The sequence below is a fragment of the Mesocricetus auratus genome, unplaced genomic scaffold (genome assembly GCF_017639785.1).
Source record: "Mesocricetus auratus isolate SY011 unplaced genomic scaffold, BCM_Maur_2.0 Super-Scaffold_100047, whole genome shotgun sequence".
NCBI classification, from domain to species: Eukaryota; Metazoa; Chordata; class Mammalia; order Rodentia; family Cricetidae; genus Mesocricetus; species Mesocricetus auratus.
In genome coordinates this window covers 3,331,953-3,356,800 of record NW_024429224.1, presented here as the reverse complement: position 1 = coordinate 3,356,800, position 24,848 = coordinate 3,331,953, and the positions used below count along the sequence as shown (strand labels likewise).

Here is a 24,848-nt window from a genome sequence, read left to right as displayed (position 1 = left end):
GTAGAAACAAGGAAGTCACTACAGTCCTGATACCTGGTGGCCCACAGAGGGGATACCCCAGGCACTCAGCCTCAGCTCAGAGAGGCGGCTGTGCACTCAGTGCACTGGAGAGTGGGGAAAGTGCTGATGACTAAGATAACCTTTGAGGCAGCAAGACAGAGGAAGTGGGTGGCATTGCTGGGGGTATGCCTAATTTCCTAGAAGGATGCGTCACCAGCTTTTGTTTAATCAGCAATTACGCTGACCGTCCACAGCCACCTGTGTTTGGGGTGGTACCATGTGGCTGCTCTATCTTCGTAGCAATCACGGGTGGGCAGCTCAGAGACCAGACAAGGCAACAGTCTCGGGGGTGGGACACACAGGGGGGACTCCAGGCTTCAGACTCGTTGGCCAAGAGGTTGATTTTTCTATTTGCAAGGACAGAGGAGACCCTCCCAAGCATTATAAGGAAGAGATGGGAAAACAGCAGCTGGATAGCAGGCAGCAAGACCTCCGCCAGCCAAGGAGACTCCAGCACCGATGCTGGAATTCCTGTGGCTGAGGGTCATGCGACTTCCTCTGCAGAAGACAGTTGAGAAAGTCTGACTGAGCAGGAAGGAAGGGTTGTGTCCACGAGACAACAGATCATGTGCTGCGGCCCTGGCTGCCCCACGGCCAGCCACATGACCACCAATGGGTCCCTGGCCTTCCAGGGGCCTCAGTTTACCCTCGTTTACTGACTCTGTACCAGGTACAATTCCATGGGCTTGAGTGATAACTAACTTAATCCCCCTCGGTACCCCTGTGAGGCAGGTGTGCCATTATCTCCATTTTGCAAAAGGAAGGCAAGCTACCTGAGCTAGGAGGAAGCCAGGTCACCTGACTCCTCAATGCACGGCCCCGACTGCGGACATCTCAGCCCCCAGCTTGAAGTGGGTGCTGGCTGGTCCTAGCACTCTTCCTGTTCAAAGAGAACACTGCACAGTGACAAAAGGCCCCAATTAGGCAGCAGCCACAATTTGGAGACAGTCTCGGCGACTGCTCCTTATTGGTGAAGTCTAATTTCTTCAGTACGCTTAGCAGCCTTTATAGACTAGGGCCCAGGAGTCCCTCAGGAGGCCCCCTGAGTCACAGCAGCCATCGACCTGTCTCTTTGAGTCTCACTGAGAGATGTCCATGCAAACAGGAATGGATGACCCTACTGTGATGTCTGTTTTGGAGTTTTACACACAGGTCAGCCTCGGGGACTGCAGGAGGGAGACTGCCATTCATGTGTCCAAGAGAGAGAGAGGGAAAAACCATCTATTCATAGTCAGACATAGCTGTTCTATGGAAGTGCCACTCCGGATGCAACAAGCAGACCCGCTGTGTGAGGGATTCCGGAAGACTGTGACCTCAGAGCATCCATGTGGAAGGCTCAGACTTGGGAGGCCACCAAGCTTTTAAACTATGCCTGGACATTCAACCTTGCAATCCCAGAGGGAGCATGGTTCAGACCAAAAACCCAAGCTTGTCTTCCCAAACAAAATTCTTCCAACATTTTTTAGCTTAAACAAACAGCCAGCCAATTTGGTTTCCCTTAACTCTCTTGAGTAAGGAAAAAACAGCCACTAAGTCACATGTTTGTGCCCCTCCAGGCGCCATGCACAGGCCATGCATGTGGACGCACCAACTCACCCCTACGAGGCTAGCACTGATGTCTCTACTTCATAAGGAAAGGAACTGGGGCTCAGAGAGGTACAGACTCAGAGCTGGGGGACAACAAAGGGAAGGTCTAAATCCAGAGTAGGGCTGGCAGCTGATGGTCTCAGCACTCAGGAGGCAGAGATAGGCAGATCTCTGAATTTGAAGTCAGCCTGGTCTAAAGAGCAAGTTCCAGGACTGCCAGGACTACACAGAGAAATCCTATCTTGAAAAAACATACAAACAAAAAGCCAAAACAACAACAAAAATTCAGGGTGGGGATTACAGAGATGGCTCAGTGGGTTGGAATGTCTGCCGTGCAAACATGAGAATCTGAGTTCTAACTGCCAGTGTTCATATAAAAAGATGGGAGTGGTCATGCATGCCTATAACCCTGGTGCCATGGGGTGCAGACACAGGAGGACCTGCCTCGGTCCAGGTACAGAGAAACTATTTCAAAGAAATAAGGCCTAGAGTGACAGAGTAGGATGCTTGACACCCTCCTGACCGCCACACGCACGGCATACATGCACACACACCCACAAACTCAGTGTAGCTATGAAAAGGGTGAGAAGAATCCCACAGAATCTTCTGCTGTAAAATTAAGAGGTGCCGTCATCAAAAACGGAAATGCAAGGAAAGTTCTGGGGGTTAGCACATAGGTTCTGGGCCCTGGGCACACACATGCTCTCTTTATAGGCATCTGGAAGCCTCTAAAAGTGGGCACTGGGGCAGGTGTGACCTGGGCAGCCACTCATTAGGCCCAAGGGCAATTGGAGTAAAGATCTAGAAGCCACCTGGGCCCCGTTCCCCCAGATACTGGGATCTACAGAGGGAATGCTGTGCTGAGCACTCAGGAAACTCCCTGGCTCTAGTCATGGTTCTAGAAACATGGGATCATCATTTAGAACGCTCATCTGCAGGCACCACCATCTCCCTCCTCCTCCCAGGAGCCAAGAGGGCCCGCTACCCTCTCACACAGGCCTTCACTGGCCAGGAGCCTGCAGAGGGCCCTGGGCTACATAGTATTTCCTCCAAACAGGAAGTACCTGTGAGAGGAGGGCAGGGTGGGTGTTCAAAGGGGAAGGTACAGCTTGTGCAAAGGCTTAGACACTAGGAAGACCCAGCTGTGTGCTGGGGACAGAAGCCATGGTGGCAGTGGAGTAGGGTCAGCAAACCAGAGGCGTCCCATGAACAAGTCAGAGTCACAGGGCCTTGTGTCTACCTGCACACCAAGTACTGGTGTGTGCCGCTAAATGGGCCATGTGAGCACTCCAAGCCGAAGGACCTGTCCCCTGCTCACGGCTACACATCCACGTTAGACCTCCACTCATATGTGCACGGAAAAACAGAAAAGAAACATCTATAGGAATCTGGGGGGAGGGAGCCCTGCCGGCAGGCAGGCCCTGAGGAGCGGTGCTCTGTCAATGCTGACAGAAAGGGTTCACACCCTCAAACTTGTTTCTCTTCCTGAGGCAGGGTGAAGCTTAGGGTCTGAGTTCGGGATGTGCGTGCTTGCTGGCTCAAGGTCTCTCGGGGAGGTGGCATGGTTGGAATACCTGGAACTGCCTGACCTCAGAGCCTTTGTCAAAAGAGATAAGGGTCCCTGATGAACAGACTAAGCCAGATTCCCTTCCTTTATCCACTCCCTGGCTGCCAATGTCCCGAATGGAGGGGAATGGCCAGCCCTTGTCACTCTCCAGAGAGTTCCTCCTCCTGAGCAGCAGTAGGGCTGATACTAAACTCTGAGAATTCCTAGGTCCTCCATTACCCCAGATGATGCCTCCAAAGGACTAAAATGATGGCGTGTGCTAAAGATAAGCCTGGCGAATGTGGCCTGGGCACCTACCACAGGCACAGGGTGAACAGGCTCAGGAGTTAGGACCCTGCCCTGCTGGACTCCAGGCCCATGCCATATGCAGGGTAGAGGGAGTGACCTTCTCCTGCAGTCCTAGCCTGGTCCTCCCTCTCTCCCTCCCTTCCCCAGGGCCTTATCTGCTTGAGATTCCTCTCATTCCAGATGTTCCCTGTACTTGCAGAATGGTATTCCCTCAAATATCCCATCTACCTGGAATCTGAGAATATGACCTTAAACAAACAAGCAGTCTTACTTAACCATACTTCAAACTTAACGACTTTGTGAATTTGTAATAGTACAAAATGAATAAGCGGTCTGCAGAAATATAACTTTCAAAAAAATTTTGGAGGGGGCTTTGGCTGTCCTGGAACGTGCTCTATAGACTATGCTAGCCTCGAAGTCATAGGCCTGCCTCTGCCTCCCGAGGCGTGTGTCACCACACCTGGCTAACTTTCTGTTTTTAATTTCAATGTGCTTCAAAGCTAGCCATACACAGTCTGAGGTCTTCAGGAGGTTAGGCAGAGACAGCCATGGCTACAGCAGTCCCGTAATCACATGATGAGGGAAAAGCATCAGTAGGCTATATAGACTCAGTGCGGCTTTGAATTAAGGCATTTCAATTTATAATGGACTTAAATGGATTGTAAATTGAGACATATTCATAAGCCTTTTGCAAGTATATTTGAATTAAACTGAAGATGTGCAGGATTAGGATAAGCTCTAATCCAACGGAATCTTTCTATGAGGGAAATCTGAATGGAAACACAGAGACAGAGACAGAGACAGAGACAGACAGACAGACACACACACACACACACACAGATACAGACAGACACACAGAGAAATACAGACAGACAGAGACACAGAGACAGACCTCATGACAAGAGAGGCAGACCATGATGGGTCTACAGCTCAAAAATCCCAGGGTTCCCAATGTTCACCAGAAGCCAGACATGACTGTCCTTTAAGAGAAAGCAACCCCAGTAACTTGCTTCCAGACACCAGGTCCCTACATCAGTGAGCGTCCTGTCCACTATGTTTTGCTGTTCATTCTGAGGAAACTTGTTAAGACAGCCCCAGGAAAACCGGGCTGGCCACAAGGCAGAGGCACGGGCACCCCGCTTGGTCCCACCCTGTCCCCCAGTGCTCCACACGCGGGAAGCATGGCACTGGTGTCTGGACCCAGGGGAGTCCAAAGACCTGTAATGCTTCCCTCGAAGACAGACATAATGCTGCCAATGTTTTCCAGCATGGGAAATCTCCACCCATTGTCACCATTCGCCAGGAGAAAGGACACTTGACATCAGAAAGTCGCCAATGCCAGGCTTGCCTTCTTATCTCACTGAGGCAGATGCCTGTATCTGGCAGGCCTAGGGCTAGCCTGGTTCTGGATTCAGCATGCAGGGAACAAAGCTGCTGCACCAGAGATTCCTTTCAGTCCTGGCCGAGGAGGGTGAGTCTGGACCTCCTCATGTCCTCCTGTGGGGAAAAAAAGGTGTGCTCCCTGTTGGAATCCATGAGGATTCCAGCAAAAGCCCTCTGCTGGCAGGCAGTGTCCCAGTTCCAGGGAGACACAGCCCCAGGTCATGGGGGGGGAAGGGAAAAGATTCAGTCCTTCTTGTGAAGAGAAGTGAACTGTGAAATTTCACAATGTGTAGACTTGAGGGACCAGCATCTCCAGGTCCAGGTGCCTTGTGTTCAGGGAGGGGCTCTCAAAACAAGTGGCCCTAATGGCCTGATGACCCAGCGGACAAGGGTCACCCTGTGCTTTGAGAACAGTGCACCCACATCTCCCCCGCAGCAAGCAGAGAGAGCAAAGTGACGCATATTCTTTCCCAGGGTGCTCCCACACCAGGACAAACTCCCCAGCTGGGGCCAACGGGCACAGGGCGGCCTCAGATGATAGGGTCTAGTGCCGCAGAGCCTCCCGGGGCATCTGTCCTCCTTCCCTTCCATGCGCCCCAACAGGGGCAGGGTGGGCCCCCTTCTCAGGAAGCCAGGAAACACATTCTTTTCTGGGCTAAATGCCCAGATTCCTGGAGCGGTCACAGGACACATTTCTTGAGAGCAGCACACGCCACAGTGTGGACTGGGAGTTTCTCTGGGCAGTGTGAAAGTGTGGGGACACCCAGAACTCCAAGCTCAGAGTTGGGGGCAGCTGAGTCCAGGTAGGCAAGGGCTCCCATTGGGTTCTCCAAGAACGCTCAGAGCTCTTTTTGAGACACTATTTAGCTTATTCTGCCATTTCTTGAAAGCATCGTGCCTGAGGGGCTGGGGCACAGAGTGGATGGGATGGAGAGGGCCCTGCCTTGCCACATGAAGACAGACACAGATGTCAACAGACACTGCCATTCAGACAGACAGCTGGAGGTGAGGCCAGCAACTGAGTCAGATGGTGAAAATTGGGGGCTCTGGCCTCACGGGGTCACCGGGATAGTTAAACAAAGATCATGTTGCAAACTACTTAGGACATAATGAGATGCAAAACAGAGCCAGGTCCCCTGGAACAGGAAACTAGGGTGGGCTAGTTTGGGGTTCAACTAATCCCGTGTATCCCAGAAGACCCAGAGGAAACCCCAGTCCTACCTAATTCTGGAAGACTCCCCACTCCTCCTTGGCAGGATAGGGATTCTTCAGACATCATGCCCCAGGCTAGCCCACCAGAGGCTCTAGCCCCTGTAGCCAGCCCATGGAAAAGCATACATTGCTCTCACCTCCCTTCAGCTGACCATTCTGTCGCCAAAAGGGCTATCCTATCACACTGCCACATACCCAAAGTGACCCTGGGAGCCCCTGGCATTGTCTGAGGCACTTCGTGCCAGCTGGGGGGTGGGGTGAGGTGGGGTGGGGTGGGGTGGGGTGAGGGTGTAACCGATGACCCCGGCCCGGTCCCTAGCATGTGCAATGAGCACAGGTGGGCACTAAGCCCTTCAGCAGCTGCTCTCAGAGTATGACCTCCTAGAGAAGATCACTGAATAAGAGAGGCTGGGACTCAGTCACCACGTGGGGCACTCCCCGGGAGGCAGAGCCAACCAGAGGCGGGGCGCCTGTAGATACCTGGGAAATTAAAGGCACCAGGGGCAGGCGGCTTGCAGGGCCAGGCCTTGTCTGACACACTCCTGTTAGCTCTGGTTTCTCACATCAGTGGGAATCAAAACAGCTTTTCTGATGGGGTGGGGTGGGGTGGGAGGATCCCGTGCAGAAATCCGAATTTAGGGAAAATAACACATCCGGCGCTTCTCCTGCTGTGCTAGGAGCGGTACATATTTTATCAGTTGTCTTCACGTGGGCCCCAGCAGTTGATAGGCGTGGGCCTTTCTTTTCACAGGAAAGCTTTGAGACTGAGGGTGCTGAGGTGAGGGGCCGCCCACCCAACACCCAGGGGGAGGAGCCGCAACTCCTGCAGGGTGAGAGCAGCCTCAGGCATGAGCAGGCTTTGGGGCATTGGTTTTATCCACCCTGGCTAGGCCATGACCTACCCCTACCCCAACCCCTAAGGATGCTCACACCTTGCCCAGACAAGGCCATCATTCTTGGGCTCAATACCAGGTGACAGCTGCTTGACATGTCTTTCCACAAAGCCACTCACGGTTTCAACCACTTAAGGCTACTGATTCTGGAAGCAACGGCTCAGGGGCTGCCAGGGGAGACAGCTGAGGGCTTAGAGTTGCTTTAGGTAAATCACTCCGCCTCTTTCAGCTTTGGTTCACCTCACAGAGCTGAGCGTCAGGCTGGTGAGAGCAGGGTAGAAGGGAGAACTAACTGCTTCCTCAAGCTGCCTGCTCACTTCCACACGGGCTCATAGCACTCCCTCCACCCCACAACCAAACACACCAAATAAACAGCTGTGAATTCAAGGTCAGCCCGGGGTACAGAGCATCGACCTGAGCCACACAGCAAAGCCTTACCCCCCAAACAACACATACCTAAATAATAATAATAGTAAGAGATGAGAACCAACCAATAGCTTATGTAAAGCCCTGGCCGGTGTGCTGACCAAAGAAGTAGTAATAGTGACAGGAGCTGCTGCGGTTTAACTACATCTAATAAACACACACACACACACACACACACACACACACACACGCACGCACGCACGCACGCACGCACACACACGCACACGCACACGCACGCGCGCACGCACGCACGCGCGCGCACGCACGCACACGCACGCACGCACACACACACGCACACACACGCACGCACACACGCACGCACGCACGCACGCGCGCACGCACACGCACGCACACGCACACACGCACACGCACACGCACGCACACACACACGCACACACACACGCACGCACACACGCACGCACACACACACGCGCACACACACGCACACGCACACGCACGCACACACACACGCACACACACACGCACGCACACACGCACGCACACACACACGCGCACACACACGCACGCACGCGCACACACACACACGCACGCACGCACACGCACGCACGCACGCACGCACACCATACTGCTGAGAGAGTTGGCATTACGGAGCAAGTGTCAGGTGGAGGCCCCCTCTAGACACTCTAGGAGACACGTCACAGCCCCTTCAATTTGCCACTGGGATTTGTATCACTGTGATTTCCATTTCCCTCTCACTGCGACTCCTGTGGACATCTGAGAGTCATGAGGTGACTGTACCCTGTCCCTCCTTCACTGTCTCCGTGCCTTTGGGCAGAAAAACCCCTAAGACCCGGGGCAAGTAAACCACAGAGGCTTGGGTTCTGATCTGTAGTCCCCACACAGGCTTCCCAACTCACCCCTCCCTGCAGGCCAGCTCTGTCCTCGGCCTGTCCCTACACCCTAACATCTGCAGCACTGTCCCCAGCTGCCACAGACCATGCCCTGGCTGCACACCCTTCCAACTCTGCCCTCTGAAGAATTCCCTTGCAGCAGACCTGCCAGTTCAAGGACAACCTGCTCTACAAAGTGAGTTCCAGGCCAGTCAGAGCTACACAGCGAGACCCTGTCTCAAAAGCAGACAGACAAACAGGGTCCCCTGTAAATCTGGGCGCCGTAGTGGCACTCCACAGTTGGAGACAGAGAGTTCCAGGCCAGCTAGGCTGCATAGCAAGACCCTGTCTCAGGAAACAAACAAATCCACAGTAAGTGCTGGAGACACCTGAGGTGTCTGCAACAGAGCCCGGCTCAGTCCGCCTAGCTGGCTGTCTGCCCCGGGGGGGGGTTGAACTCAGGGTCTGAGCTGCCATAGCTTAGTTGCTCCCCTGGAAACCAGGCCTAGGATGCACAGCTACTTCTGGGAACTGTCTGGAAGGTTGGACCAGGCTAGGGTTGGGATCACACAGAAAGTGGGTTTGTCCTAGGCCTAGAGGAGCCCCTAGTCCAGAAAGAAAACCATCCTTGGAGGCTGTGGGCTGCACAAAAGGGTAAGATCGCAGGATTCAGTCCGGCTCAGTCCAGGTCAGCGCCTCATTCTGGAGCCAGGGAACAAGCGGCTCCTGAGACCAGCGTGGGAGCCCAGAGCTCACTCAGCACGAGGCAGGTGCGTGGGGGCGGGGCCGAATCCAAACCCCATCAGTCCCTGGTGGCTCTGAGCCCCATGCCCTATCTCCTGAGTCACCCTTGTGTCCTAGGAGTGGAGAACGAGCTTCAAAGATGAGGAAACCGAGACTGAAGGCTGACGTTGTTTGAAAGAGGCACTCAGAGACAGGGCTGGTTTAATACGCAGGCACTGGGAGCTTAAAATGCCTTCACAAACACTTGCCCTAGAAGAACTCCACTTGATGGCTCTCGCAGGGACGGTGAAGCTTTCATCAGTCCTTCCTTCTGGTACCCACAGATTCCCCGCTGTGTGCTCAGCGCATCCTCTCTCCTGGAGTCAACTGTGTTGACACACAGTATGACCAAGAACAATGGTGCCCCTAAGGTCAGAGCCCGGGGTGATTGGCAGGCCCTCTCTTCTCTCTCCTGAACACAGCAGGTATTACTACCCTGTCTCCAAATCCACCTCAGTTGGGTATATCAGGCAGCCTCTGCCTATCAGGACTGGCACTAGGTGTGACATCATTGCTACACCTGTAGCAAACGGGTACCCAGGATGAAGACAGCCCTGTCTCTCCTTCACTCTCAGGTTCTCACACCCTGAAGTCCTCTCAGGTCTGCAAACGAACTACAGGAGTTCAACATGGTCCTGGGTCAACGGTGGCCCAACAGTGAGCCCCAGGGGTCAACTCACTTGGAAGAGGGATTAGGGTGAGATAGGACATGTTGATGACAGATGGTGAGGTCTCTCTTTGCTACTTTCTGAAGCCCCGAGGAAGAACATCCCTAAATTGAAATCAATCAAGGTTCATATCCCAATCTCCACTCAGGAGTTACGTAACTCTGGGCCACTGCTGTTCACTGGAAAATGGGCACAAAGATCCCCACACCCCAAGACCTGCCCGAAGTAGCCAGTGCCGTGCAGAGGACGTAGGAGCCCCCGATAAACGCTGGGTGCCCTTTCCTCCCGGTAAACTCAGCAGGGTCATATCTGTGCATAAGCCAGCACAGGCCCTGTCCCTGCCCCGACGGGTACATGGCCAGATGACTCCCTTCTCTACAGCCTGCAGTCCTCATCACCCAGAGCGTCTACACTGGGTGGGAGGCCTCTCCCCCTCTAAGCAAAACTGCTTGGTGGCCAATCCCGCCTCTGTCCCCAAGGCAGCTCCACAGGGCCCGTCTCATCCTGCAGAAGTGATGGCAGTAGTTCTGTTAATAGGAAGCAAGATGGATGGTACCCTGTGCCCAGAGAGCATGAGGCGAGATGGAACGAAGGGCTGGGGAAGAGAGTGTGGCTGGAACTCACCCTCCTTTGGGGCCTTATTAGGTCCTGAAAGCGCCACTGCACACGCTAAAACCTGCTTTTGCCAGCAGAAGCCTCATTTTACAAATATACAACGACGACAACGAAACCCTGTAAATGCGAAGCAAACCCTGAAGACTTGGCTCCCAGCTTGCAGCGAGGCGACAAGCCGTTTAGTCTTTCGTCTCCCTGACTAAATGCCGGCTCCCTACTTTGTGAATACCCAACACAGCTTCCTTGGCTGCTTTAGGCCCGTTTGCCAACGATGGGATGGGACAGCTCTGAGGACGATTTCCTCTAAAAGGCCTGTCTGTTCCAGATGCCACAGGCCCTGGTGTACCCTGGCCGACTGCCCCAGGAGGGATCTCACGCAGGTCCCTCACCATCACAAACGCATGCAGGATGCTGTCATCCACGTCCTGCCCTGGCAGTGGGTAGCATTCCGAAGGTGTTTTTGCAATGGTATGGGTGTCCTTTTCCACAATTATGCAAAGAGCTGGCTCCACACACCCACCCTCTGGGTTTGGAAACAGGTCACTGAGGTGTCTGTCAGGCTCCAGCTGCCGAATGAAAGTTGAAGGCAGACGGCAACGCCGGCACAAAGGCCCCGGGAGACAGAGCCAGCAAGGGGACCCCAGTCGGGTGGGCTGTGGGACCTCAGCAGTCCGTGGAACCTCTGGGTCTCAGCCTCCTCATGCCAGCACAAGGTTAACCCCATCCTCCCAAGAACCTTGAAACAAGGAGCGAATGCAACCCTGCCTCCACACCAGCGGCCTGCCCCTACTCTTTCTGACCACACATTCCCGCGGCGCCCACTACCCTGCGAGGCAGCTGAGGCTCCTCGGCTACCCACTGGCGCAGGCAGGTGTGCAGGGGTTAGAAAGGAAGGTTTGGGGCCCGACGCCTGGGTGCAAATCTCGGCACAGCTGAGGCCCTACTGTGTGACACTGAGCAAATGGCCCAGCCACACTCCAACACTCCGCTTCCCTTTCTTGTCTTTAAAGGGGGGCGTCCGCTTCATCAAGTCACAACCAGGATTCAGTGTGACTACCCGGCCAGCCCAGCCCAGGGCCAGTGGCCCTTAGTTGAGAGGGTAAGAAAAAAAATCCCACACTCCCCTGCCACCCTTCAGGAGAGAGAGGGCCTGAGGACACTCTGCCACCACAGGCTGGGGAATCCCATCAGCCCCAAACACAGCCAGCCTATCTGTCCCTTGGACATCTCCCTTCCAGAACTTCCCCAGTGCCCCTGGGGCAGCAATGCGACTCCTTACACTAGCTCCTTGAAGGTACGGACTTTGTCCTTGTGACTCATGAATGTCTTTGAATAGTGCGGCGGGGCACTGTTCATTCAGATAAATGAATGACTAACTGGGAGGAAGGAGACAGGGTGGGGGTGAGGGGCTGAGTGACCTCCCACATGCCCCAGGACATCCTAAGCATCACAGGTGGCACCACGCTCCAGTCTACTGGTGCTCTTCCCGAGCAAGTGGGGCGGTACCTCGGCCATCGGAATGCCTGTCAACACAGTGAGTCGCAGTCCTGCCACTACCTGGCAGGGAACTGAGGGCTAAATACAAAAAAAATAAAAAATAAAAAATAAAAAAGGAAACTCGTATCACCGCTGGCTTCACAAACAAGAAAACGCAGGCACCCTGGAGGTGACATCCCAGGAGCTACTGTGGACAAAGTGGGGACACACGGCTTGCACCAGCCACCGGGGTGCACCAGCCTCCTCCTCCCTCGCTGGGCAGGGATGGCTGTAGATCGGCCAAGTCTTGCATGACTGAAACTGGAGCTTGGCCCTGGGGTCTGCTCCCTGCCAGGAGCGGAGGTAGGAGATCAGAGGCAGAAGCCGAGAAACAGTGGCACTGAGAGCTGGCTAGTGTCCCCTCCCTACACTTACACAGCAGATTGCAGGGATGAAGGCCGTGCAGCAGTAACTGTGGGTCTCATGCTGAGAGCATAAAGTCCTGAGGTTGGTTTACAGCTTTGGCTCAAGGCTTCCCAGTGATACTGAGTCTCAGTTACCCTAATCTGAAAGATGGAGCCAGCACAGCAGGATCAGGAGGGTTAATTAATGAAGGCAAAACACACAGCACCTGACTGGGTCCCAAGCACACTGTTGCACAGTTGGTACTAAGGAAGCTTTATTTCTCTCCTCCATATTCTCACGAACACATACATTCAAGACGCCAGACCTCTGTTCCCCCCATTGCCTGCCCTCAGCTCCCTTGACTGCAGAGCTAGGAACGTGTCTGTGTTAACAGAGGTGCACAGTCTCTCTTCCTGATGCCTTGGGTCTCTGGGGGCATCACCTGCATGGTGCTCTTCTCAAGCGAGTGGGTCAAAAGCGTGGTTGCTTGATGGCTAATTCTTGTCACTCAAGGACAGAAAAGCAGGCAGGATGGATTTGTGGGTACAATTACATTCGGCCACGGTGTGAAAGGTCGGGTCTGTGCTGGTAAAAGAGGAGAGAGGCCTGCTAGTTGAGTGGTCACTCCAGGGGATCAGCGGTCTGCACGCCGAGACCATTTCCTCTAATGATCTGGCCCCCACAAGTGCGCATAGAGAACCGACTTGTCTCGACATCTGATGGTGTGTAAGGGGAACACCAACATGGAAGAGAAACTATCATGGTCAATCAACCCTTAAGGGAGCCAAGGGTGCGTGCGTGTCATACTCTGGGCTCACTGCGGGCATTCTTGCTGTCTTTGGCATCTGGGAGAGCCCTGGAGCAGGTGTGGGCTTTTGGACCTTCAGGTCATGTTGGTTCAGCCACCTCAGGACAGGTGCCCAGTGCTGCCCTCACACCAATCCCTGTCACCCATGGCAGAGTGGAAGTCAGGTAGACCCCACATGGATGGCAGGGTGGGATCTTCTGAGGGTCTGCACTCACCCTGAGAGTCCCTGTGCCCAAGAAGTAAACACTACATAAAAATCATGACAGGCAGGGAGAGTACATACAAAAGAACGGAAAAGCCAACTTTTCTGATTCTTGTATCTTTTTCAGGGTTGGGGGCGGGCTTGAAACAGGTCTTCATGAATCTTAGGCTGCCCCCAACTTGCCTAGGTTAGCCAGTGGTGACCCTGAAATTCTGATCCTCCTGCCTCTACCTCTAGAATACAGCAACTACAGGCATGTATCGCCTGAGGGTAGAGCCGAGGGTATGCTAGGCAAGCACAACCCGGCCCCTCCCTCTGTGCTGATCTTTTAACACAGTGGTCTGCATTTCAACTCTACACCGGGCCTCACAAATTACACAGCCACCCTCACCCTCTATTTACATGACAATGGCATGTCCCTTCCGGTTCTGGGAGCCTTGGGAACACCCCAGAGTCCTGGAAGAAGCAGAAGGCACTACTGGGTTTGAGCTGGTCACCCCCTAGAAGATGCCTGGGGACCTTATTTGTTGAACTTCAATAGACTGTTTATGTGCCCTGTAATAGGTGACAACCTTGAGGCCTGTGCTCTCAGGGAGCTTCCTGGACAGTGGTTAGGAGAACAAATGAACTCAGGACAGGATGCTCATGACAATGTCCAACGGATGTCACCAGGGAATGATCTCACTAGCTGGTCTGTTCAGGTGGCTCCTTGAAGGCAGGGACGGCAAAGCTGGCCCTAGGAGGTGAACAGGAAGCGAGGACCTGGTAACTTTACTCGCTGGCCTGCAGCAAGGGCTGGGTACCAAGGACCCCAGGAGATACCATCTGCAGCAAGCCCCTGTAATGACTGCAGAACTAAAAATGAAGAAAAATGCAAAAGAGTGAGATCCAGCACATCTGGGGATGTGTACCGGGCACCCGCGCCCGACTATGGCAGCCCATCCTTGGTTGGATGCTCATGGTTTCCATCCCTGCCTGTCACTTTACAGGCACAGCCATCCCTTTTGTGACTTGGAAAGTCCAACAAGCATGTAGCGTGGGTGGGGCAGGCACGAGCCTCTCTGGAGTGACCCATCACTGGCTCAGTGGCCAGGGCTTACGGTGCAGCGTCAGGCCGACCTGGGCTGTTTACCAGCTGCATGTCTGCCCGAGCCTCAGTTTCCCACCTGTGACTTGACATTATTAGTCATCCCATCCTCCCAGGAGAGCTGTGATGATGAAATAAAACGAAGCTGCTGACAGGCACAGCGCACAGCAAATGACCAATAAATGTCAGCCCTGCTACTGCCCCGTACCCCAGCGTCTCGTGACGCACCTCCGAATGGGGGAGTGTGCTTACTTCTCCAGCATCTGCCATGACTCTGCTCCCAAACGCCCCTCCCCCCCATTGTTATGTCGCATCAGCCCATAAATATTTAAACAACATGTCATCAGATTATTGTAACATATGATCCACAGCACTGATGTGCAGCAGTTCTGTGCATTTGGGCTTCGCCTTCAGAATATCGAGACATAAAATATTTATGTATTTAGCCAACCACGAGATCTCACATTCTGTCTCAAAATGCTGGGTGGTGGCGAGACGCTGAACTAAGACTGGATGTGTGAGGGGTGCCTGGTTCTCACACCGGTTCCTGGAGCATCTGGATTGCTTCTGGTTCATTGGGGGGGGAGGGGTGTCAGCACGTGGGCTGGGAACGGTGGCTGACTTGGTTGATCACAGCAAGAAGAGAGTCAGGCCCCAAAGAACTCATCAATCAAGCCAGTGCATGCTGGAGGGATGGTCTACATGCCTGCGTCCCTAAGGATGTGCGCACAGTAGGAAGTGTGCTCCCCCTGCCCCGCAGTGCCCACCAGGAAATGAACAGGTTCACCCACAGCTCACAGCACGGCCTGGGTAGCGGGCACACGGTACAGGTCCAGGGCCACCAGGACCCAGTTTCCTTCTAGCCCCGGGCCCGTCAGCATCAGGTCAGGCACAGAGCAGGGCTGAGCCAGGATAGCTGGCAACTGAAGCAATGGCCAGATGAAACCATGACCAGGGTGAAAATAAGGATAGATAATAAATTCATACACAATAATGACACCCCATCCGCAGTCTGACTTACACTGTGCGGGACCCTCGGGCCTGAGACATACAGGCTCTCCAGTAACCCCTTTATGAGTAGGAAAAGGGTTTTTTTTTTTGTTTCCTATGTAATTAAGCATCTCAATTGCTAACATTAGCACATTACAGCGGCCATATGTGCAGGAATTTTCAGCAGTGTGTGATTTCAGAGACACTGCCCATTAGCCAGCAGAGCACCCAGGGGGCAGAATACTTCTCTAGGACTGCCTCTCCTATCCCCAGCCAACACTAAAACACTACTACTCTGAAGAGACCAGGAAAGGAAAGCGGGGTCATCCTCTGTAGATTAGTGAAGTCTGAGCATGCAGGATACAAGAAAAGTATGTGTAAAGGTACGTCCTCTGCGTATTTCCCAGGAAGGAGGACGAGAGGTCTGTGTCTGATCCCTTTGTTTCCCTACGTGGCCAGTTCCAGCCTGGCTGAACAGCACCATGAACCTGCCTGTTGGGAGATCCCAACACCAGGCCTAAGGGCAGCACAGGACCCACTGCCCACACTCCTCACAGAAAACCGCCCGCCGTGTTGTCACCACCAGGCTGGCTCCGAGAGCCACAGTCCGCACCCCACCCCCTGACTGCACAGACGCAAGTCCACTCTTCACGTGCTCGTGGGCTGGCTGAGGAGGCTGGCATGGAGAGCAAACACAATGGCCACTGAGACTCCTGCAGAAGCGGAACAAAGCAGCGAACGCACGCTGAGTCACAGCCAGCAAGCGTGTGCATGCTCTCGGCCTGAGGAACCCTGTTCAGGGGCCTGGCAGACCCTGCAAGCCCTTGGGTAGGCTCCCTGCCTCCGCTGCCTGCTGCCATTTGGTGTTGAGGGCTGCTACCGTGTAGACACCCGCCAAGGCCAAATGAACAGGAGATTTGTTTCCTCTTTTTCTGGGTTGGGTCAGAATCATGCCCACTCGGGGTGGGGTGGGGGTGGGGGTGGGAAGCCATTCTAGAACTTGCTCAGGAGAGTTAAACTCCTTCCTCTTCTCAAAGCCACCCACAAAGGACACTCCCTCTAAACAACAGTATTTGAAAGAAAACACAGTTTAGGGCTGGGGGTGTAGCTTTCACAGCGTATACGGGAACCTAGGTGCAATCCCCAACAAAACTAAAGGGCAAGTTTGAGATGCATATACTCCAGCCCCTCTTCACATTTAGCAAAGGACCACAGGAAGGCACCTATAATTCAAACTGTTCTGGTGGGTTGAGTATCTCTTCTCTGAAATGCTTGGGAATAGGAAATTTCAGATTTTACTTATTTATTTGTTGGATGTACGGATTTTTTTGTTTGTTTGTTTGTTTGCTTGCATGAATGCCTGTGCTCCAATGGTATGTCTGGTACCAATGAAAGTCAGAACAGGGAATCAGACCCCTGGAACTGGGGTCACACACAGTCATGAACTGAGCCATCTCCCCATCCCCCCACCCCAAGTTTTTAGAGAGGCCTTGGAGTAGGTAGGGCTTGCACCCTCCATGGCCCCATCCCTTGGCGCTGTCACAGCTACACCCTCCTTGGGGGCAGCTCTTTAGTCCTCACTGCTGGAGGCAGGCTCAGAACTGAGGGAGTTTGTGAATGTTCTACCAGAGAGGAATGACGGGCCTCACTCTCTGGGGAAGCAGGAGGAGTTGGGAGGGTGAGAATGGTGGCGGGGAGATACGAGGGTCTCTTGAGGCCTCGAAGGGCCATGGTGAGGGCAGGTGGCCCGCAGGGGCCATGGGATGCTTTCCAGAGCAGCAGGCAGACCTGGGCAAACATGAAACGAGGAACTTCCTCCGGCCTCCACCCTCCATCCTGTCAGAGGTTTCCCTGTGCCAGGGGTCTGCTGTGTGTCATGCCCTAGTTCAGTTTTTACACTCAGTAGTTCAACTTCATCCAACAACTCTAGGGTGTGGGTACCAATACGCCCATGTAGAATCCAGGGTAGCTGGTGCTTTGCTGTCAGCACTGGTGCCGTGAGGAAAACCACAGCAGGGGGCATTCTACATAGTCAGGGGACAGTTGCTCAAACATTTCAGATTTTCAGGTTAGGGTTATTCAATTGGTCAAGTCTACCGACATTCCCAAATTCAGTTCATTCTAAAATCTGAAGCATGGGACTGGAGAGATGTCTCGGGGGTTAAGAGCACCGGCTGCTCCTCGAGAGGATCCGGGTTCAATTCCCAGCACCCACTTGGCAACTCACACCTACCTATAACTCCAGCTCCAGGGGATTCAACACCCTCCTACAGACATACATGTAGGCAAAACACCAATGTACATAAAATAAAAATAGGTAAATCATTCGTTATTATTATTATTTTGTAATTTTCCAGGCACAGTGACACACAAAATTAAGCCCAGCACCCAGGAGGCAAAAGCAGGAAAATCTCTATGAGTCTGAGGCCAGCCTAGTCTACTAAGTGAGTTTCAGGACAGCCAGTGCTATCCATTTAGATCTTACCTCAAAATACACTTAAATTTATTTTTTATATGTATGTATGTACATGTGTGCATGTGTCTGCTTGTCTGCATGTGCACTATGTACACTCAGGTGCCCGAAGAGGTCAGAAGGAGGCACCTGACGCCCTGGCACTAGAGTTAGAGGTAACTGTGAGCTGTCTGATACCTGTGCTGGGAACTGAACCTGGGTCCTCTTCAAGAGCAAGTGTCCTGAGCCACTGCACCATCTCTGCGGGATTGTTTTCTTGGATGAGCACATGGGTGTGTCATATGCTAGCCAACACAAGCATCTCTGGCTCTGAGAGCAGAGTACACGCAGCCTGCTTTACCCCCAGGCTTGGGCCCAGAAGCCATGGCGCATGGCTTGAAAGCTTCGAGAGTAACATGGTTGAAGCCATGGGGCAGCTATGCAGGATCACGGGCTGAGGGGACCCTGCACCTCACTGTCTGTAAACGGGGCAGGAGAAGGGGCTTTTGTTTTCCTTTGTGGGGGCCTGTGGTGCTGGGCATTCAACTTGGGGCTTCGCAAACGCCAGGTGAATGCTCTATCATTGAACTACACCCTGTAACGACTCTAAGGTGGCATCTGGCACATCCAGAGTGGCACACAACCACAGTCGAACATCTTCCCACCCCCAAAGGGAGCCCCGCACCCGAGTCCTCCCTCCTCCCAGACCTCTGCATCAGAGCAGGCTTCAGCAGTGTCCCTTTTCTGTACAGTCCTGGAAAGTCTTCCGGTGCTCACAGGTGACAAGAAAGCAGGGTGGCATGCCCCTTCCCTCTGAGCTCACACCCCTCATCCTCAGTGGCATTTCAGAGATGGCTCTCATCCCAGGCCCCTTTCTTTCAGGTACCCGAAAGTCAGTCTGGTGTGTGAGAATGGGGGCCACTCAGACGCACCCAGCCCACTTGATAGACAAAGCAGGGGAAACTGGGCCTGAGTGAAGCCTGGACCGGGGACCTCTGCAGGGAACAGCTTTCCACAGGCATCTGTCCTCGCTTTCCCTTACAAGCCTGGTGGGCTTCAGGTGGGAGGACCTGGACAAATGTCCTCAAAAGCTGACTGACGGAGAAGGGTCAGCCAAGGTGGAAGCCAGGATTTTTTCTGCCCTTTAGACAGAGTCAATCTAACAAAGCCTCAAATGACCCAGGAAGATTCCCATAGTACATGTGGTCTCCCTCAGGCCCAGCGGCCTCAATGCTGAAGGGAGTCCTCCATGAGGACTCTGGTCCCTCTGAGGTCTATAGCAGCCGTTCCTGTCAGCGAGGCTCTCTGCCAGGGCACACTATATAAATAATTAACAAAACATCTGCCGCACTTCATAACACACCTTAGCTGACACAGCTCATGGGCCTTCAGGGGCTTTCCAACTTCAGACCCAAACCCAGGGGGCTCACGGTCTGGCCTTGGGGTGAGTGAGTGGGGAGAAAACCCAGCACAGATCTCCAAACCTTTCCTTGAGATACCACGGGGGCCACTCCAGCACTGAAATCCAGCCTCTTGCCAAACTGCTGCTGTTTACTACGCCCCACAACTTCTTTGTCTGGGTTTTTGCATGCATGTATGTCTGCGCTGTGTCCATGCCTGGTGCCTTTAGAGGCCAGAAGAGGGAGGTGTCTGATCCCCTGAAACTGGAATGAAGGGCGGTTATAAGCTGCCATGTAGGTGCCGGGAATGGAACCCAAGTCCTCTAAAAGAGCAGCCAGTGCTGTTAACGACTATCCCCTCCCAAGAGGCTCACATTCTTTTTTTTTTTTGGTTTTTTGAGACAAGGTTTCTCTGTGGCTTTGGAGGCTGTCCTGGAACTCGCTCTGTAGACCAGGCTGGCCTCGAACTTACAGAGATCCGCCTGCCTCTGCCTCCCGAGTGCTGGGATTAAAGGCGTTCGCCACCTACGCCCGGCCCCAAGGCTCACATTCTTAATTTGATTATGGATATCTTACTCTTCCAGAGCCTCGGTTTCTTTTCTGTAAAATGGGCAGCTTTCAATCCCCAAAGTCCACCCTAAGTAGCCTCCAGTGGTCATCTCTACTCTGTGCTGTGTTGAGCTGCTCTTCTTGGCTCCTCACTGAAATAGGTCACTAGAGAGTAGCCATGTCCCCTTGCAGATTCTTTCCCAGAAGTCCCCAGCTTAAGGGGCTGAGGGACAGACGTTAGATAAAGGGTCCTGAACAATTCCAGCTCTGTCTGCCACCTGCAATGGGAGGGCAGTATGAGGGGCATCTGCGCTGAGTGCAGTGTGAATGGCAGTGTCCCTGTAGCTTCTCCAACCACAGGGCCGCTCAGTGGATGCTGACACGTGTCTTCAATCCCTGCACCTGGGAGGCAGAGGCAGGCGGATCTCCGTGCGTTTGAGGCCAGCCTGGTCTACAGAATGAGTTCCAGGACAGCCAGGGATGCACAGAAAAACCCTGTCTTGAAAAACAGAAAAACAAAAAAACAAAACAAAAAGAATCTCTTTCTCTATGGCCACCCTGATCTTGGAGTGTGAGGGTTAAACAATTTGGGGAACAGGCAGGCGCCTCAGGCTTCCCACAGCAAGTATCCGCCCCCTTCCCTGTCGGCATTCCTTTGCACTCGGTGGAATTCTACACAAAGCCCCCTTTTTCTTTTCTATGAGGTCACCGACACACAGAAGTCTGAGAGAGAAAGAGCAGCTCCTTGTGGGTCAAAGCCTTTGGAACTGAATGCATTTCATACCCAGTGGCCCACCTGCAATCTGACAGCTCCCTCAGGGCCCAGCTCCAGGGGTGGGGACCAAGAGGTTTAGGGGGTACTGTGATTTGGCCTAGCACTGTCCAAGCAGCCTGCCTAGGAGACCAGCTCTGCAGTTGCCAGGACACGGGAGAAGGCGCCTGTGTGTGAGGAGGTGGGGATCAAGAATCGGAGACAAGTGTGCCCTCTATATGTGGGTCTGTATTCACATAGAAGTCCTGTTAGAGTGGCCGCTGTATATGTGGGTCTGTATTCACATAGAAGTCCTGTTAGAGTGGCAGATGTCAAAAGCCAGGTCACACTCTCAAGTTCAAGTTTCCAAGATTAATGTCACAGAAATTACACCACAAACAGATGTGCCCCAATGCTACTTCTTTCTGGACCTCAGGTCTGAGAAGCCTACAGATTTGGCTTGAAGATGTGTATGTCACCAAATTCAGACAGGAACAGGGAAAGTTGCTGTCTGGAGTGGGGGAGGGGTGTTCTGTTAACATTAAAAAAAAAAAAAAGCCAGGTGGTGGCGCACACCTTTAATCCCAGCACTCAGAAGGCAGATGCAGGCGGATCTCTGAGTTCAAGGACAGCCTGGTCTGCACAGTGAGTTCCAGGGCAGCCTGGGTTACACAGAGAAACACTCTCTCAAAAAAAGAAGAAGGAGGAGGAGGAGGTGGGGGAGGAGGAGAAGGTGGAGGAGGAGGAGGAGGAGGAGGAGAAGAAGAAGAAGAAGAAGAAGAAGAAGAAGAAGAGAGAGAGAGAGAGAGAGAGAGAGAGAGAGAGAGAGAGAAGAAAGAAATAATGGAAGGAGTTAAGGGAAGGGGGGGAGGAAGGAAGGGCGATGACATTGTTATTACCTGGGTGACAAACTGAGAACATAGTAGATAATCCACTGCCTGCTCAAAAACTTCAAACCCTTTACCAATACCTAAACCATCCTAAATGACACCTTGTTCCACAATCTCCCTGCTTCTCAGAGGCCGGAGTCCAAAGGACTAGCAAAAAGGTATGTGCACTATGCTGCCTATGATGACATCAGCAAAAAAACGAAATTAAATAAATAAAAACAGAAGCAAGGCCTATTTTTACCTCTGCAAATCACAGGCCAGATGGAGAGAAATCTATCAATGCCAGAGCCGAGGCTGAGCCTTCCCATAAGATCTATTATTTCACACCTTACATTGAGACATTGCATTGCAAAGCGCTTTGCAAATGTTCATCAGTTTGCAGACATTCTTGGAAGGGGAAGAGATAACTCTTAATGCTGGAGGACACCAAGCTGGGCAGGCCTAGCCCAAACCACACAGGTCCTTACACACAGTCCCTCCTCTCAAACACCAGAAACGCAAGTGAATGAGGAAGTCACTGGTATACCCAGTTCTGAATGACAGGTGATCGTGTCAGATACTCAGACTGAGTGAGGCCCTGAGGTCGCTCACTCTCCAGCTCCCCACAAGGTCAGACGGCTGGGCTCTTCCTGGAGCAGAGACCAGCTTGGTCTCCAACAAGGGCTTAGAGGTACCAACCTGTATCTAGGCTGTTTAATTTGTTAATTAATTAACGTACTTATTTAGATGTCTTGAATAATCCTGGGTAGCCTGGTACTTATTATGTGATTTGAGACTGGCCTAGAAATCAAAGCAATCCTCCTGCCTCAGCCTCCTAAAGTGTGGGGACTATGGATGTGAGCCACCACACCTGGCTCTAGCCCCTATCTAATCTTGAATGATTCACCAAGTCCTCCGCCCTCACCTCCCTCTGTAGTCCAACCTGAGAAGAGAAGGGAACATTATTCTCCTTTTGACAATGGTTTGGCCGTCTTTGGCACTTGGAAAGACTAGTCCCTTCACTCTGGTGGCTTAGTGGCCTTTGCAAAGACCTCTCCTAGAATGTTGGAACCCTGTAGGCCCTGCTGGCCTGTCATAACTCATTTAGCTTTACGACATTCCAGCGATAACCGCTGACTTTGGTGAGCCCTGATGAGTGCAGGAGTGTTTGTGTCCTTAGCGCACAGGCTGCCTGGCACATTAGGAAGTGAGCATCAAGTCCCAGGCCCAAAGAAGGAGGACAGACCTCGAAAGCAGGCAGGTGGCTCGGGGTTTGGCTGCCACCCTCTCTGTGCTGGCCCAAGGACATGTTTGATCTTTGTATGATTCTGATTCCTTGGGCACAAAACCAAAACCAGAATGGGATCCCAGGTAGAGTTAAGGACCCCAGAGCCAAGCTCAGCACACAGTAGGTACTGCTGTAAATGATTCAACCCCATTTCCCTCCTCCCTCCTTCCTTCTCCCTCCACATGCCACTGGGGAAGACCAGGCTCTCCATTTCTAGAAACCTAAGGAGCTCTAAATCCTGGCCAGTGCTTACTTCTGAGACTTGAGTTTTCAGAAATAGCAAAATGACTTTTTAAGTCATTTCTGAAGCAGACAGGGCCGAGTCTCACAGACCATGGGGACCATTTTAAATCCTGAGCCTTTTCTTCTGGGAAGTTAGGCAAGAACCTTCCCAAATGTTTGCCGTGGGGCCCTCTGCCAGGGAGTGACTCACTCCTCCGCTCCCCACAGACATATTTTATTTGGGGGTGGGGGATCCAGGGAGGGCCTAGCCCTGATGGGGGAGGGGAACAGTTCCAACACATCCAGAAGGTGGGGAAATTTTTTCCCCAGTTTTCAGGACAAAGAGGGAAAAAGAACATGGGTGTTTTTTTTGTTTCCTTCCAGGTTTTGTCTGCTGAAAGATGATGTCCAAAGTTCACTGTTTAAGTTCCTCCTGTCCGAGTCAGGCACCCATTCAATGAAATTCTTCTCCTGTTAGCAACAGAGATTTTTTAATGTGCCCCTTTACACCCAACAGACTCCTGTAAGGTCATTTTCCCCTTAGAGAGTCAAGCTGCATTTTGCCAGTGGAGAGAAGTTCAGACAGAAACTTTCTGAAGTTTGCGTTAAAGGAGTTAAAACTTTCAACTGAGATTTTCAACACACAAACTGTCAGTCAAAACCGCAAGGACAGCCCTTAGAGGACGTGTCCCAAGCATGCTGCCACCTATTTGTTACTGTCTCCAGGGCTCAGATAAACCAGCGAAACCCGATTAACTTTAGAGGGGCAGGCAGAGAGGGTGAGAATGTGGGGCCCTGGGTCTCCCTAGGGCCTAACCCCTAGGTATGGCGGGCAGAGTCCAAATCTGGCCTAGCTAGAGACAGCCACGAACAAAGCCAGGGAACCTCAATTCAAGCTCAGGACAGCCCGGTCCCCAGCCTGCGTGGCCATGTAGAGTCCTGCCAAGGCTGGGCTGACCGGCTTCCACCGGTGTCAGACCCGGGAATCTGCAAGTCTGTCCCTGAGCCCCAGGCTCACAAAATCCGGCCCAGCACCCATCCGATGGCCTCTCCGGACAGGGTCAGCCGGCACATCACACACACTGGCCTACAATGTAGGGTGCTCAGCCTGGATCTTAACCGCACACTCGTATGCAATTCGTACACTTTTGCCCGTGCACGTGTGACCCCACTCACCAGGGAACATTCAGACACGTGGGCACATGTACTCCTTGGCACTCACGGTGAACGCTCGATAAGCGGATAAGCGGGAGCCTAGCCCGTCCACCAGCACTGGCCCACCTCAAACTCACAGCCCGGGCCCCCGATGTGCACACGCACGCACTCCCGCGCCGCGGGGCGGATGGAGCCCAGCCTCAGCCACCTCGGCCTCCGCAGGCGTCCCAGCCGCCTTCCCGGGCGCGCGCGCGTGCGCCCACCGCCTCGGGCGACGGCCCCGTGCCCTGGCCCGCGCCCCTGGCCGGCCCCAGGCCACTCACCGGCGCCGGAGGCTCTCTCGGTGGCGGGCGGAGTGCGGGTTGCACGCGAGTTGGCGGCGCCGTGGCCGCAGCTGGTCCGAACGGTTCAGCCGCCGACTGTGCGCGCGCCCGTGCGCCCGCCCCTCCCCGCCGCCGGCCCGCGCCACCCCCCTGAGCCCGTGCGCGCCGCCGCCACGCAGGCTAAGGGGGCGCCGGAGGCGTCTCCCACACTGGGCGTTTGATCGTCCAGCCCAGGTGGGGAGACTGAGGCCCAGACTCCAAGTCCTGGCCACTGAACCCCTCTACGCGCGGGCTCCAGACTCTTGAGGCGCAGGTTCGCAGGGACCCATGGGGTCCCCAAGAGCTGGAGATGAAGTTCATAGGTAGAGTGCTTTCCCAATCGCAGCACCTGTAACCCCAGAACTAGGGAAGTGGAGGCAAGAACGCGAGAAATTCAGGGTCGTTCTTGGCTTTATAGCGAATTCCAGGTCAGTCTGGGCTACGTGAGACGCTGTCTAAAAAAACAGTGCTCACTGTACAATAGTACAAGTGGTGTCAA

The 24,848-nt window shown here is 53.4% G+C and overlaps 1 protein-coding gene across 2 annotated transcripts in view; it reads right to left on the bottom strand.

Annotated features, from left to right (window-relative positions):
* The window catches only part of Nek6 (NIMA related kinase 6), a 71,872-nt gene extending 47,440 nt beyond the window's left edge, over nucleotides 1-24,432 (bottom strand). The window contains exon 1 of one of the 2 annotated variants that reach the window (XM_040735700.1): nucleotides 24,311-24,432. Coding sequence is in view for 1 of the 2 variants with exons in the window: in XM_040735699.1 (XP_040591633.1) it covers nucleotides 24,009-24,018 (10 nt within the window). In the remaining variant the exon portion in view is untranslated. Of the gene's footprint in view, nucleotides 1-24,008; nucleotides 24,197-24,310 lie in introns of those variants that run through there. The other variant, XM_040735699.1, reaches the window with a different exon arrangement.
* Between the last annotated feature and the right edge of the window lie 416 nt (nucleotides 24,433-24,848).